This window comes from Phasianus colchicus, chromosome 3, assembly GCF_987193195.1.
Source record: "Phasianus colchicus chromosome 3, bPhaCol1.hap1.1, whole genome shotgun sequence".
Taxonomy (NCBI): domain Eukaryota; kingdom Metazoa; phylum Chordata; class Aves; order Galliformes; family Phasianidae; genus Phasianus; species Phasianus colchicus.
The window spans coordinates 95,124,293-95,140,394 of NC_143438.1; the positions used below are offsets into that span (position 1 = coordinate 95,124,293).

General features: G+C 58.0%; 1 protein-coding gene across 1 annotated transcript in view; it reads left to right on the forward strand.

The window, feature by feature from the left end:
• The window catches only part of LOC116241279 (cytochrome P450 11B, mitochondrial-like), a 53,282-nt gene that overhangs the window by 36,565 nt on the left and 615 nt on the right, over positions 1–16,102 (forward strand). The window contains exons 6-8 of the mRNA XM_090138308.1: positions 3,871–4,037; positions 7,460–7,538; positions 12,239–12,436. Coding sequence (XP_089994434.1) covers positions 3,871–4,037; positions 7,460–7,538; positions 12,239–12,436 — 444 coding nt within the window. The remainder of the gene's footprint in view (positions 1–3,870; positions 4,038–7,459; positions 7,539–12,238; positions 12,437–16,102) is intronic.

Below are 16,102 nucleotides of genomic sequence, written 5' to 3' on the forward strand. Positions count from 1 at the left end.
ATCCTGGGGCGCTATGGGGCGTTATAGGGTGCTGTGGGGATCAACGGGGCCGGCAATGGGGACGCCAACGGGGCGCCGTGTTGTGTTGTGCCATAGAGGCGCCATGCTGTGCCACAGGGGTGCCATGTTGTGCCATGTGATGCCATTTTGTGCCATAGAGGCACCATGTTGTGCCATATGATGCCAGGTTGTGCCATAGGGGTGCCATGCTGTGCCATGTGATGCCATGCTGTGCCATAGAGGCGCCATTTTGTGCCATAGAGGCGCCATGCTGTGCCATGCAGATGCTGTGTTGTGCCACAGGGGCTCCGTGTTGTGCCATGTGATGCCATGTTGTGCCACGGAGATGCCATTTTGTGCCATAGAGGCACCGTGTTGTGCCATGGAGATGCCATTTTGTGCTACAGAGGCGCCATGTTGTGCCATGTGATGCCGTGTTGTGCCATAGAAGCAGTGTGTTGTGCCATGGGGATGCCGTGTGATGCCGTGTCGTGCCATGGGGATGCCATGCTGTGCCATAAGGGTGCTGTGTTGTGCCATACGGGCGTCGTGTTGTGCCACATGATGCCATGTTGTGCCACAGGGACACCAGGTTATGCCACACAGGCAGCACGTTGTGCCATAGAGACGCCATGTTATGCCATGGGGATGCCGTGTTGGTGCCATGTTGGTGCCATAGGGCGCCATGCTGTGCCCTGTGGTGCCATGTTGTGCCATGTGGTGCCATAGGATGCCATGCTGTGCCACGTTGGTGCTGTGTCAGTGCCATAGGATGCCATGTTGTGCCATGTGGTGCCTCGTTGGTGCCTCGCTGCGTCATGGTGATGCCTCATGGTGCCATGTTGGTGCCATAAGATGCCATGTTAATGCCATGTGGTGTCATGGGGATGCCACAGGACACCGTGTTGTGCCACGTGGTGCCACGTTGGTGCCATAGGGCACCATGTTGTGCCACGTGGTGCCATGTTGGTGCTGTGTTGGTGCCATAGGGATGTCATAGGACACCATGCTGTGCCACGTGGTGCCATGTTGTGCCACATGATGCCTCGTGGTGCCATGTTGGTGCCATAGGGCGCCATGCTGTGCCATGTGGTGCCATAGAGATGCCATAGGACACCATATTGTGCCATGTGGTGCCATAGGGATGCCATGGGATGCCATGTTGTGCCACATGGTGCCACGTTGGTGCTGTGTCAGTGCCATAGGATGCCATGTCGTGCCACGTGGTGCCACGTAGTGCCTCGCTGTGTCATGGTGATGCCTCGTGGTGCCACGTTGGTGCCATAAGGAGCCACATTGGTGCCCTGTGGTGCCATGCTATCCCGTGTGGTGCCATAAGGATGCCATAGGACGCCATGCTGTGCTATGTGGTGCCATGTTGGTGCCTCGTTGCATCACGTTGATGCCTCGTGGTGCCATGTTGGAGCCATAGGGCGCCATATGATGCCACGTGATGCCAAGTTGGTGCCATGTTGTGCCACGTGGTGCCACGTTGGTGCCTTGTTGCTTCACGTTGATGCCATGTGGTGAAACATTGAAGCCATAGGGCGCCATGTTGTGCCACGTGATGCCACGTTCGTGCCATGTTGTGCCACGTGATGCCATGTTGGTGCTGTGTTGGTGCCATAGGACGCCACGTGGTGCCATAGGGATGCCATAGGACGCCATGCTGTGCGATGTGGTGCCACATTGGTGCCATGGGGATGCCATAGGATGCGATGTGGTGCCACAGGGATGCCATATGACGCCACGTGGTGCCACGTTGGTGCCTCGTTGCATCACATTGATGCCTCGTGGTGCCATGTTGGAGCCATAGGGCACCATTTTGTGCCACGTGATGCCATGTTGTGCCATGTTGGTGCTGTGTTGGTGCCATGGGGATGTCATGTGGTGCCATGGGGATGCCATAGAATGTCATGTGGTGCCATGTGGTGCCACGTGGTGCCACGTTGGTGCCTCGTTAATGCCTTGTGGTGCCATGTTGGAGCCATAGGGCACCATGTGGTGTCATAGGGATGCCATAGGGCACCATGTTGTGCCACGTGGTGCCATGTTGGTGCTGTGTTGGTGCCAGAGGATGCCATGTGGTGCCACATGGTGCCATGTTGGTTCCATAAGGTGCCATGTGGTGCCATGTTGTGCCATAGGGATGCCATAGGACACCATGTTGTGCCACGTGGTGCCATGTTGGTGCCATAGGACACCATGCTGTGCCACATGGTGCCATGTTGTGCCACATGGAGCCACGTTGGTGCCATAAGATGCCATGTTAATGCCATGTGGTGTCATGGGGATGCCATAGGGTGCCATGTTGTGCCACATGGTGCCACATTGGTGCCGTGTTGGTGTCATAGGGTGCCATGTGGTGCCATAGGGATGTCATAGGACACCATGCTGTGCCACGTGGTGCCACATTGGTGCCATAAGATGCCATGTTAATGCCATGTGGTGCCACGTGGGTGCCATAGGGCGCCATGTTGGTGCCATAAGATGCCATGTTAATGCCATGTGGTGTCATGGGGATGCAAAAGGACGCCGTGTTGTGCCACATGGTGCCACGTTGGTGCCGTGTTGGTACCACAGGATGTCATGCGGTGCCATAGGGATGTCATAGGTCACCATGTTGTGCCACGTGGTGCCATGTTGGTGCTGTGTTGGTGCCATAGCGATGTCATAGGACACCATGCTGTGCCACGTGGTGCCACATTGGTGCCCTAAGATGCCATGTTAATGCCATGTGGTGCCACGTGGTGTCATGGGGATGCCATAGGGCGCCATGTTGGTGCCATAAGATGCCATGTTAATGCCATGTAGTGTCATGGGGATGCCAAAGGACGCCGTGTTGTGCCACATGGTGCCACGTTGGTGCCATAGGGCGCCATGTTGTGACACATGGTGCCATGTTGGTGCTGTGTTGGTGCCATAGGGATGTCATAGGACACCGTGCTGTGCCATGTGGTGCCATGTTGTGCCACATGGTGCCACGTTGGTGCCATGTTGGTGCCATAGGGATGTCATAGCGTGCCATGTTGTGCCACCTGGTGCCACGTTGGTGCCATAAGATGCCATGTTAATGCCATGTGGTGCCACATGGTGCCACGTTGGTGCCATAGGGCACCATGTTGTGACACGTGGTGCCATGTTGGTGCTGTGTTGGTGCCATAGAGATGTCATAGGACACCATGTGGTGCCATGTGGTGCCATGTTGTGCCCCATGGTGCCATGTTGGTGCCGTGTTGGTGCCATAGGGTGCCATGCGGTGCCATAGGGATGCCATAGGGTGCCGTGTTGTGCCACGTGGTGCCACGTGGGTGCCATAAGATGCCATGTTAATGCCATGTTGTGCCACGTGGGTGCCATAGGGCGCCATGTTGTGCCACATGGTGCCACGTTGGTGCTGTGTTGGTGCCATAGCGATGTCATAGGACACCATGCTGTGCCACGTGGTGCCACATTGGTGCCCTAAGATGCCATGTTTATGCCATGTGGTGCCACGTGGTGTCATGGGGATGCCATAGGGCGCCATGTTGGTGCCATAAGATGCCATGTTAATGCCATGTAGTGTCATGGGGATGCCAAAGGACGCCGTGTTGTGCCACATGGTGCCACGTTGGTGCCATAGGGCGCCATGTTGTGACACATGGTGCCATGTTGGTGCTGTGTTGGTGCCATAGAGATGTCATAGGACACCATGCTGTGCCATGTGGTGCCATGTTGTGCCCCATGGTGCCATGTTGGTGCCGTGTTGGTGCCATAGGGTGCCATGTGGTGCCATAGGGATGTCATAGGACACCATGTTGTGCCATGTGGGTGCCATAGGGCGCCATGTTGTGCCACGTGGTGCCACGTGGGTGCCATGCCATCCCTCAGACGGCCGTGCCGTTGCTGTTCACGCTGTTTGAGCTGGCCCGGAACCCCGCGGTGCAGGAGGAGCTCCGGGCTGAGATCCGCACCGCAGAGCAGCACCGCAACGAGGGGATCCACAGAGTGCTGGGGGCAATGCCTCTCGTCAGGGCTGCCATCAAGGAGACCCTGCGGTGGGAACTGGGGGCACTGGGAGGGACTGGGAGGGAATGGGGGCACTGGGAGGGACTGGGAGGAACTGGGGGGCAACACCACCGAGGGCGCTGGGGGCGATGCCTCTCCTGAGGGCTGCCATCAAGGAGACCTGCGGTGGGAACTGGGGGAGCTGGGAGGGACTGGGAGGGGAATGGGAGGGAACTGGGGGCACTGGGAGGTACTGGGAGGGAATTGGGCACACTGGGAGGGGACTGGAAGGGAATGGGAGAGGACTGGGAGGGCACTGGGAAGGACTGGGAGGGAACTGGGGGCACTGGGAGGGAATGGAAGGGAATGGGAGAGGACTGGGAGGGCACTGGGAAGGACTGGGAGGCACTGGGAGGGAACTGGGGGCACTGGGAGGGAATGGGAGGAACTGGGGGGGCCATGCCTCTTGTGAGGGCTGCCATCAAGGAGACCTGCAGTGGGAACTGGGGGCACTGGGACGGACTGGGAGGGGAATGGGAGGGAATTGGGGACACTTGGAGAGAACTGGAAGGGAATGGGAGAGGACTGGGAGGGACTGGGAGGGGAATGGGAGGCACTGGAAGGGAACTGGGGGCACTGGGAGGGAATGAGAGGAACTGGGGGGGCAACACACCGAGGGTGCTGGGGGCGATGCCTCTCCTGAGGGCTGCCATCAAGGAGACCTGCGGTGGGAACTGGGAGGGACTGGGAGGGAACTGGGAGCACTGGGAGGGAACTGGAAGGGAATGGGAGAGAACTGGGAGAGACTGGGTGGGCACTGGGAGGGACTGGGAGGGAACTGGGAGCACTAGGAGGGACTGGGAGAGAACTGGGAGGGACTAGGAGGGAACTGGGGGCACTGGGAGGGAATAGGGGAGAACTGGGAGGGAACTGGGAAGGACTGGGAGGCACTGGGAGGGAAGTGGGGGAACTGGGAGGGAATGGGAGGCACTGTGAAGGTCTGGGGGGGAACTGGGGACATTGGGAGGGGACTGGGAGGAAACTGGGGGCACTGGGAGGTACTGGGAGGGAGCTGGGGGCACTGGGAGGGAACTGGGAGGGAATGGGAGGGGACTGGGAGGGCACTGGGGGCACTGGGAGGGAACTGGGGGCACTGGGACGGACTGGGAGGGGAATGAGAGGGGAATGGTGGGCACTGGGAGGGAACTGGGAGGCACTGGGAGAGAACTGGGAGGCACTGGGAAGGAACGGGGGCACTGGGAGGGACTGGGAGGGGAATGGGGGTAATGGGGGGAACTGGGAGGGACTGGGGGAGAACTGGGGGGGATTTGGGGACACTGGGAGGGACTGGGGGCACTGGGAGGGAACTGGGAGGGGGGGCCCCATTTGGGGTCATTTTGGGTGGGGGTCCCATTTTGGGGGCTTCATATTTGAGGACATTTTGGGGGGGTCGCATTTGGGGTCCCCATTTGGGGTCACTTGGGGGGGATCCGTATTTAAGGGAATTTTGGGGGTTCCCCATTTGGGGCCAATTTTTGGGGGGGTCCGATTTAGGGCCATTTTGGGTGGGGGTCCCATTTTTGGGGTCATTTTGGGGGGTCCCCATTTGATGACATTTTTTTGGGGGGGTCGCATTTGAGGCCCCCATTTGGGGCCATTTTGGTAGGGGTCCCCATTTGGGGTCACTATGGGGGGGGTCCCAATTTGGGGCCACTTTGGGTGGGGGTCCCTTTTTGGGGTCATTTTGGGGTGGTCCCCATTTGACGACACATTTGAGGTCCCCATTTGGGGTCATTTTGGGGGGGTCCCCGTTTGGGGTCCCCATTTGGGGCCATTTTGGGTGGTCCCCAATTGAAGACTTTTTTTTGGAGGGGGTCACATTTGAGGTCCCCTTTTGGGGTGACTTCGGGGGGGTCGTTATTTGGGGTCCCCATTTGGGGGCACTCTGGGGCAGGTTCCCATTTGGGGTCACTCTGGGGGGACACAATTTGGGGGGGGCCCCATTTGGGGCCATTTTGGGGGGGGTCCCTGTTTAGGGTCGCTATTGGGGGGGTCCCAATATGGGGTCGCTATTGGGGGATCCCCATTTGGGGTCATTTTGGGTGGGTGTCCCTTTTTGGGGTCACTTTGGGGGGGTCCCGATTTAGGGTGGTCCCCTTTAGGGCCACTTTGGGTGGGGGTCCCTTTTTGGGGTTAATTTGGGAGGGGTCACATTTCAGGACATTTTTTGGGGGGGGGTCGCATTCGAGGTCCCCATTTGGGGTCACTTTGGGGAGGGTCCCCGTTTGGGGTCATTTTGGGGTGGTCCCCGTTTGACGACATTTTTTTGTGGGGGGGTCGCATTCGAGGTCCCCCTTTGGGGTCACTTTGGGGTGGTCCCCATTTAGGGTGGTCCCCTTTAGGGCCATTTTGGGTGGGGGTCCCATTTTGGGGCCATTTTGGGTGGTCCACAATTGAAGACTTTTTTTTGGGCGGGGGTCGCGTTTGAGGTCCCCATTTGGGGTCACTTTGGGGGGGTCCCCGTTCGGGGTGACTTTGGGGGGGTCGTTATTTGGGGTCCCCATTTGGGGTCACTCTGGGGGGACACAATTTGGGGGGGGTCCCATTTGGGGCCATTTTGGGGGGTCCGCATTTGAGGACACTTGGGGGGGGGTCGCATTTGGGGTTCCCATTTGGGGCCATTTTTGGGGGGGGTCCCCATTAGGGGTCACTTTGTGGGGGGTCCCTATTTAAGGTCACTTTTGAGGGGGTCCCCATTTGGGGTCATTTTGGGTGGGGGTCTCTTTTTGGGGTCATTTTGGGGGGTCCCCATTTGAGGACATTTGGGGGGGTCGTATTTGAGGTCCCCATTTGGGATCACTTTGGGGGGGTCCCCGTTTGGGGTCCCCATTTGGGGCCATTTCGGGGGGGGGTCCGCATTTGGGGTCACTTTGGAGGGGTCCCCGTTCGGGGTGACTTTGGGGGGGTCCCCATTTAGGGTGGTCCCCTTTAGGGCCATTTTGGGTGGGGGTCCCATTTTGGGGTGGTCCCCATTTGACGACACATTTGAGGTCCCCATTTGGGGCCATTTTGGGTGGGGGTCCCATTTTGGGGCCATTTTGGGTGGTCCCCAATTGAAGACTTTTTTTTGGGCGGGGGTCGCATTTGAGGTCCCCATTTGGGGTCACTTTGGAGGGGTCCCCATTTGGGGTGACTTCGGGGGGGTCGTTATTTGGGGTCCCCATTTGGGGTCACTCTGGGGCAGGTTCCCATTTGGGGTCACTTTGGGGGGACACAATTTGGGGGGGGGTCCCATTTGGGGTCATTTTGGGGGATCCCCATTTGCTGCCATTTTTTTGGGTGGGGGTCGCATTCGAGGTCCCCCTTTGGGGTCACTTTGGAGGGGTCCCCGTTTGGGGTCACTTCGGGGGGGTCGTTAGCTGTGCCCCCATTTGGGGTCCCTGCGGGGGTCTCATTTGACGCCCCCCCCCAGGCTGTACCCCGTTGGGGTGACGGTGCAGCGCTACCCGGCGCGGGACGTCGTGCTGCACAACTACCGCGTGCCGGCAGGGGTCAGTGCGGGGCGGGGCGCTGCGGGGTCATGGGGGGTTGTGGGGTTTTGTGGGGTTATGGGGTTATGGGGTGATGTGGGGTTATGGGGTTTTGTGGGGTTATGGGGTGTTATGGGGTCATGCGGGGTTATGGGGTTTTGTGGGGTCATGGGGTGATGTGGGGTTATGGGGTGATATGGGGTTATGGGGTGATATGGGGATATGGGGTTTTGTGGGGTTATGGGGTCATGCGGGGTTATGGGGTTTTGTGGGGTCATGGGGTGATGTGGGGTTATGGGGTGTTATGGGGTTATGGGGTGATATGGGGTTATGGGGTTTTGTGGGGTTATGGGGTGATATGGGGTCATGGGGGGTTGTGGGGTTATGGGGTGTTATGGGGTTATGGGGTTTTGTGGGGTTATGGGGTGTTATGGGGTGTTATGGGGTTATGGGGTTATGGGGTTTTGTGGGGTTATGGGGTGTTATGGGGTGTTATGGGGTTTTGTGGGGTTGTGGGGTGTTGTGAGGTTTTGTGGGGTTATGGGGTTATGGGGTTTTGTGGGGTTATGGGGTGTTATGGGGTTTTGTGGGGTTATGGGGTTATGGGGTGTTATGGGGTTTTGTGGGGTCATGGGGTGTTATGGGGTTATGGGTTGAGGAGTTATGGGGTGATATGCCGTTATGGGGTGATATGGGGTTAGGGGGTGATATGGGGTTAGGGGGTGATATGGGGTTAGGGGGTTTTGTGGGGTCATGGGGTGATATGGGGTCATGGGGTGATATGGGGTTATGGGGTTATGGGGTGTTATGGGGTTATGGGGTGTGTATGGGGTTTTGTGGGGTTGTGGGGTTATGGGGTCTGGATGGGGTTTTATGGTGTCTGGATGGGGTTGTGGGGTGATATGGGGTTATGGGGTTTTGTGGGGTTATGGGGTTATGGAGTGATATGGGGTTATGGGGTGATATGGGGTTTTGTGGGGTTATGGGATGTTGTGGGGGGTTATGGGGGGTTATGGGGTGATATGGGGTTATGGGGTTCTGTGGGGTTATGGGGGGTTATGGGGTTATGGGGTGTTGTAGGGTTTTGTGGAGTTATGGGGTTATGGGGTTTTGTGGGGTTATGGGGGGTTATGGGGTGTTGTGGGGTTTTGTGGAGTTATGGGGTTATGTGGGGTTATGGGGTTTTGGGGTTATGTGGGGTTATGGGGGTTATGGGGTTATGGGGATATGGGGTGTTATGGGGTTATAGGTTGAGGGGTTATGGGGTGATATGGCGTTATGGGGTGATATGGGGTTATGGGGTTTTGTGGGGTTATGGGGTGATATGGGGTTTTGTGGGGTTATGGGATGTTGTGGGGGGTTATGGGGTGTTATGGGGTTATGGGGTTTTGTGGGGTTATGGGGTTATGGGGTGTGTATGGGGTTATGGGGTGTTATGGGGTTATGGGGTATCTATGGGGTTTTGTGGGGTTATGGGGTGATATGGGGTTATGGGGTGTTGTGGGGTTATGGGGTGTTGTGGGGTTTTATGGGGTTGTGGGGTGTCATGGGGATATGGGGTGTCGTGGGGTTATGGGGTATTGTGCGGTTATGGGGTGTGTATGGGCTTATGGGGTGATATGGGGTTATGGGTTGTTATGGGGTTATGGGGTTAATGGGGTGTTATGGGGTTTTGTGGGGTTATGGGGTGTTATGGGGTTATGGGGTGTGGATGGGGTTGTGGGGTGTTATGGGGTGTCTATGGGGTTTTGTGGGGTTATGGGGTGATATGGGGTTGTGGGGTGAGGGGTTATGGGGTGTCTATCGGGTCTGGATGGGGTTATGGGGTGTTATGGGGTTATGGGGTTATTGGGTCTGGAGGGGGTTATGGGTGTTATTGGGTTGTGGGGTTTATGGGGTTTTATGGGGTTGTGGGGTTTTATGGGGTTATGGAGTGTTATGGGGTTTTGTGGGGTTGTGGGGTTTATGGGGTGTTATGGGGTTATGGGGTGAGGGATTATGGGATGTTATGGGGTGTTATGGGGTTGTGGGGTTTATGGGGTTTTATGGGGTTGTGGCGTTTTATGGGGTTATGGAGTGTTATGGGGTTCTGTGGGATTGTGAGGTTTATGGGGTGTTATGGGGTTATGGGGTGAGGGATTATGGGGTGTTATGGGGTTTTGTGGGGTTGTGGGGTCTGTATGGGGTTATGCAGTCTGTATGGGGTTATGGGGTGTTATGGGGTCTGTATGGGATCTGTATGGGGTTATGGGGTGTGTATGAGGTTATGGGGTGTGGGGTTATGAGGTGAGGGGCTATGGGTTCTGTATGGGGTTATGGGGTGATGGGTTATGGGGTCAGTATCGGGTTATGGGGTGTGTATGGTGTTATGGGGTGTCTATGTGGTCTGGATGGGGTTGTGGGGTATTATGGGGTTATGGGATTTTATGGGGTTATGGGGCCTGGATGGGGTTATGGGGTCTGTATGGGGTGTCTATGGGGTGTGTATGGGGTTATGGAGTTGTGGGGTTTTGTGGGGTTGTGGGGTTTTGTGGGGTTTTGTGGGGTTGTGGGGTCTGGATGGGGTTATGGGGTGTTATGGGGTCTGGATGGGATCTGTATGGGGTTATGGGGTGTCTATGAGGTTATGGGGTGTGTATGAAATTATGGGGTGTGGGGTTATGAGGTGAGAGGTTATGGGTTCTGTATGGGGTTTATGGGGTGAGGGGTTATGGAGTCTGGACGGGGTTACGGGGTGTCTATGGGGTCTGTATGGGGTGATGGGGTGAGAGGTTATGGGGTCTGGATGGGGTGTGTATGGGGTCTGGGTGGTGCTATGGGGTGTCTATGGGGTCTGGATGGGGTTATGGGGTCTGGATGGGGTGTCTATGGGGTTATGGGGCGTGCATGGTGTTATGGGGTGAGGGGTTGTGGGGTTATGGGCTCTCAGCCCCACAGACATTGTGCCCCACAAGTGACTCCGCCCCACGCATCCCAGCCCCACAAGTGTCTCAGCCCCACACATTCCAACCCCATAAGTGACCCCCGCCCCATAAGTGTCTCCGCCCCACACATCCCAGCCCCACAAGTAACTCCACCCCATAAGTGACTCCGCCCCATAAATCCCAGCCCCATAAGTGACTCCACTCCATAAGTGACTCCCTTGCCCCACACATCCCCACCCCATAAGTGACCCAGCCCTACAAGTAACCCACTGCCCCACACATCCCAGCCCCACAATTGACTCTGCCCCACACATCTCAGCCCCATAAGTCACTCTGCCCCATACTTCTCAGCCCCACATCCTACCCAGCCCCACACACTCCAGCCCCACAAGTGATCCCCTTGCCCCACACATCCCCACCCCATAAGTGACCCCACCCCATAAGTAACTCCACCCCATAAGTGACTCCACCCCACACATCCCAGCCCCACAAGTGACCCTGCCCCACACATCCCAGCCCCATAAGTGACTCCGCCCCATAAGTGACTGCCCCACACATCCCAGCCCCACAAGTGATCCAGCCCCACACGTGACCCCCCTGACCCACACGTGACCTCCCCACACGTGACCCCTCACGCACGTGACCCAGCCCCACACTTGACGGCTCCCTGCACGTGACCCCCCCACACGTGACCGCTCTCCACACGTGACCTCACCCCACACGTGACCCAGGTCCCCACACGCGACCCCGCCCCACGCGTGACCGCTCCCCACACGTGACTCCCACTCACGTGACCCCCCACGTGAGGGCCCCGAACACGTGCATCTCTCGCACACGTGATCACTCACGTGACGGCCCCGCACACGTGACCTCCCTCGCACACGTGACCCCCCTTCCCACACGTGACCCAGCCCCACACGTGTCCGCTCCCCACACGTGATCCCCCCACACACGTGACCCAGCCCCACACGTGACCCCCCCACACGTGACCCTCCAGCCCCACACGCGACCGCTCCGCACACGTGACCTCACCCCACACGTGACCCCTCCACCATACATGACCCAGCCCCACACGTGACCCCCACTCACGTGACCTCCTCGCACACGTGAGCCCCCCACACACGTGACTCCCATATATGTGATCCAGCCCACACGTGACCCCCCCTCGCACACGTGACCCCCCACGTGACCGCTCTCCGCACGTGAACCCCGCACACACGTGACCCCCCTCGCACACGTGAGCCCTCGCACACGTGACCCCCATCACGCACGTGATCCCCACGTGACAGCGCACACGTGACCCCTACCCACGTGATCCCCATCCACGTGACCCACACTCACGTGATCCAGCCCCTCACACGTGACCCTCCCTCGCACACGTGAGCCCTCACACACGTGACGGCCCCGCACACGTGACCCCTCTCGCACACGTGACCCCCTCACACACGTGGCCCCCCCTCACACACGTGACCCTCCCACACACGTGACCGCCCACATGACCGCTCCCCACACGTGACTCCCACTCACGTGACCCCCCTCGCACACGTGAGCCCCCTCGCCCACGTGACTCGTGACCCCCCCACGCACACGTGACACCCCCCACACACGTGACCCCCTCACACACGTGACGGCCCCGCACACGTGAGCTCCCTCACGCACGTGACCCCCCCCACACACGTGACCCCCCTCGCACACGTGACCCCCCTCGCACACGTGACCCCCCTCACGCACGTGACCCCGTCACACACGTGACCCCCGCACACGTGACCCCCCCACGTGACGGCCGCCCACGCGCAGACGCTGTGCCAGGTGTCGCTGTACGCCATGGGCCGCAGCCCGGCGGTGTTCGCGGAGCCGCAGCGTTTCGATCCGTCGCGGTGGATTCGACGCTCCGGGAACGAAACTGCGTTCACCGCTTTGGGCTTCGGGTTCGGAGCGCGGCAGTGCATCGGGCGGCGCCTGGCCGAGACCGAGATGGCGCTGTGCATCAAGCACGTGAGCGCCGGGCACGGGGCGACCTCGTGGGGCGCACGGGGAGGCGGACGGACCCCAAAGGGACCCCATAGGGGGACAAGGGGATCCCATAGGGAGACATAGGGACCCCATAGAGACCTCACAGGGACCCCATAGGGACCCATAGGGACCTCATACAGACCCCATAGGGAGACATGGGGACCCCATAGGGACTCCATAGGGACCCCATAGAGAGACATAGGGACCCATAGAGACCCCATAGGGAGACATGGGGACCCCATAGAGAGACATAGGGACCCATAGGGAGGCATGGGACCCCATAGGGAGACAAGGGGATCCCATAGGGACTCCATAGGGACCCCATAGGGAGACATAGGAACCCATAGGGACCTCATAGGGACCCCATAGGGAGACATGGGAACCCATAGGGACCCCATAGACATAGGGGAACATAGGGACCCCATAGCGAGACATGGGGACCCGATAGAGACCCCATAGGGACCCCATAGAGAGACATAAGGACCCCATTGGGTGACATAGGGACCCCATAGAGAGACATAGGGACCCATAGGGAGACATGGGACCCCATAGGGAGACATAGGGTCCCATAGAGACCCCATAGGGACCCCATAGAGACACAGGGACCTCATATGGACCCCATAGAGAGACATAGGGGAACATAGGGACCCCATAGGGAGACAAGGGGATCCCATAGGGACCTCATAGGGACCCCGTAGGGAGACATAGGAACCCATAGGGACCCCATAGAGAGACATAGGGGAACATAGGGACCCCATAGGGAGACATAGAGAGACATAGGGACCCCATAGGGACCCCATAGAGAGACATAGGGGAACATAGGGACCCCATAGGGAGACATAGGAACCCATAGGGACCCCATAGAGAGACATAGGGACCCATAGAGACCCCATAGGGACCCCATAGGGAGATATAGGGGAACATAGGGAACCCATAGGGAGACATAGGGATCTCATAAGGAGACATAGGGACCCATAGAGAAACATGGGACCCCATAGGGAGACATAGGGACCTCATAGGGATCCCATAGAGAGACATAGGGACCCCATAGGGAGACATAGGGAGCCATAGAGGCACAGGGACCTTATAGGGACCCCATAGAGAGACATAGGGGAACATAGGGACCCCATAGGGAGACATGGGGACCCCATAGAGACCTCATAGGCACCCCATAGGGACCCCATAGAGAGACATAAGGACCCCGTTGGGTGACATAGGGACCCCATAGAGAGACATAGGGACCCATAGGGACCCCATAGAGAGACATGGGACCCCATAGGGAGACATGGGGAGACATAGAGACCCCATAGGGACCCCATAGGGACCCCATAGAGACATAGGGACCTCATAGGGACCCCATAGAGACCTCATAGGGACCCCATAGGGAGACATGGGACGACATAGGGAGGCATAGGGACCCCATAGGGAGACATGGGACCCCATAGGGACCCCATAGGGAGACATAGGGACCCATAGAGAGACACAGGACCCCATAGGGAGACATTGGGACCCCATAAAGAGACATAGGGAACCTATAGGGACCCCATAGAGAGACATGGGGACCCATAGGGAGACATAGGGATCCATAGAGAGACATGGGACCCCATAGGGAGACATAGGGACCTCATAGGGATCCCATAGAGAGACATAGGGACCCCATAGGGAGACATGGGGACCCCATAGAGACCTCATAGGCACCCCATAGGGACCCCATAGAGAGACATAAGGACCCCATTGGGTGACATAGGGACCCATAGGGACCCCATAGAGAGACATGGGACCCCATAGGGATCCCATAGGGAGACATGGCGAGACATAGAAACCCCATAGGGACCCCATAGAGAAATAGGGACCTCATAGGGACCTCATAGGGACCCCATAGGGACCCCATAGAGAGACATAGGGTCCCACGGGGACCCCATAGGGAGACATAGGAACCCATAGGGAGACATAGAGACCCCATAGGGACCCCATAGAGACCTCATAGGGACCCCATAGGGAGACATAGGGACCCATAGAGAGACATAGGGAACCTATAGGGACCCCATAGAGAGACATGGGGACCCATAGGGAGACATAGGGATCCATAGGGATCCCATAGGGAGACATGGGGACCCCATAGGGATCCCATAGGGAGAGATGGGGAGACATAGAGACCCCATAGGGACCCCATAGGGAGACATAGGGACCCCATAAAGATACATAGGGAACCCATAGGGACCCCATAGAGACAACATAGAGACCCATAGAGGGACATGGGGACCCATAGGGAGACATGGGAACCCCTTAGGGACAACATAGGGACCCTATACAGAGACATAGGGACCCCATAGGGACCCCATAGAGAGATATAGGGACCCCATAGGGAGACATGGGGACCCATAGGGAGACAGAGGGGACCATAGAGACCCCATAGAGACCCCGTAGTCCCCCCCTTTTGGGTTCCCCCATTTTAGGGTCCCTCCCTTTCCTGTCCCCCCCCATTTTGGGGTCCCCCCTCATTTTTGAGTCCCCCCCCTTTTGTCCCCATCCCCTTTTTAGGGTCCCCCCCTTCCCTCCTTGTCCCCAGTTTTGGGCTCCCCCCCTTTTAGGGTCCCCCCTTTCCTTCTCCCCACACTTTTGGGTCCCTCCCTTTTAAGGTCCCCCCCCTTCCCTCCATTTTTTGGGTCCCCCCTTTTTAGGGTCACCCCCCTTTTAGGGTCTCCCTCCTTTCCTCCCCCCTCCCATTTTGGGGTCCCCCCCAATTTTAGGACCCCCTTCAATTTTGGGTCCCTCCCCTTTTAGGGTCCCGTCCCTTTCCTCCCCCCCATTTTTGGGAACCCCCCCGAATTTTAGGGACCCCCCCAATTTTTTGTGCTTCCCCCCCTTTTAGGGTCACCCCTTTTACTCCCCCCCCCCAATTTTGGTGTCCCTCCCAATTTTAAGACCCCCCCAATTTTGGACTCCCACCCTTTTAGTGTCCCCCCCCTTTCCTCCCCCCCCATTTTGGGGTCCCCCCAATTTTAGGGACCCCCCCCAATTTTGGGCTCCCACTCTTTTAGGGTCCCCTTTTCCTCCCCCCCCCATTTTTGGGGACCCCCCATTATTTGGGCTCCCCCCCTTTTAGGGTTCCCTTCTTTTCCTCCCCCCCCCATTTTGGGGTCCCCCCCCAATTTTAGTGACTCCCCCCTCTTTTAGGGTCACCTCCCTTTTCTTCCCCCCAATTTTGGGGACCCCCCCAATTTTAGGGTCCCCCCCTTTTAGGGTCCCCTCTTTTCCTTCCCCCCACCCATTTTGGTGTCCCCCCTTTTAAGGTCCCCCCCCTTCCACCCCCCCATTTTTTGGGTTCCCCACTTTTCAGTTCCCCCTCTTTTAAGTCCCCTTCCTTTCCTCCCCCCCCATTTTTGGGGACCCCCCCAATTTTAGGGACCCCCCCATTTTTTGCCCCCCCCCCTTTTAGGCTCCCCCCCTTTCCTGCCCCCCCATTTTTGGGTATCTGCCCCAATTTTAGAGACCCCCCAATTTTGGGCTCCCCCCCCTTTTAGGTTCCCCTCCGTTTCCTCCCACCCCAATTTTGCCCCCCCCCCCATTTTTTGGGCTCCCCCCTCTTTAGGGTCCCCTCCGATTTCCCCGCCCCCCCCATTTTGGGGTCTCCCCCAATTTTAGGGA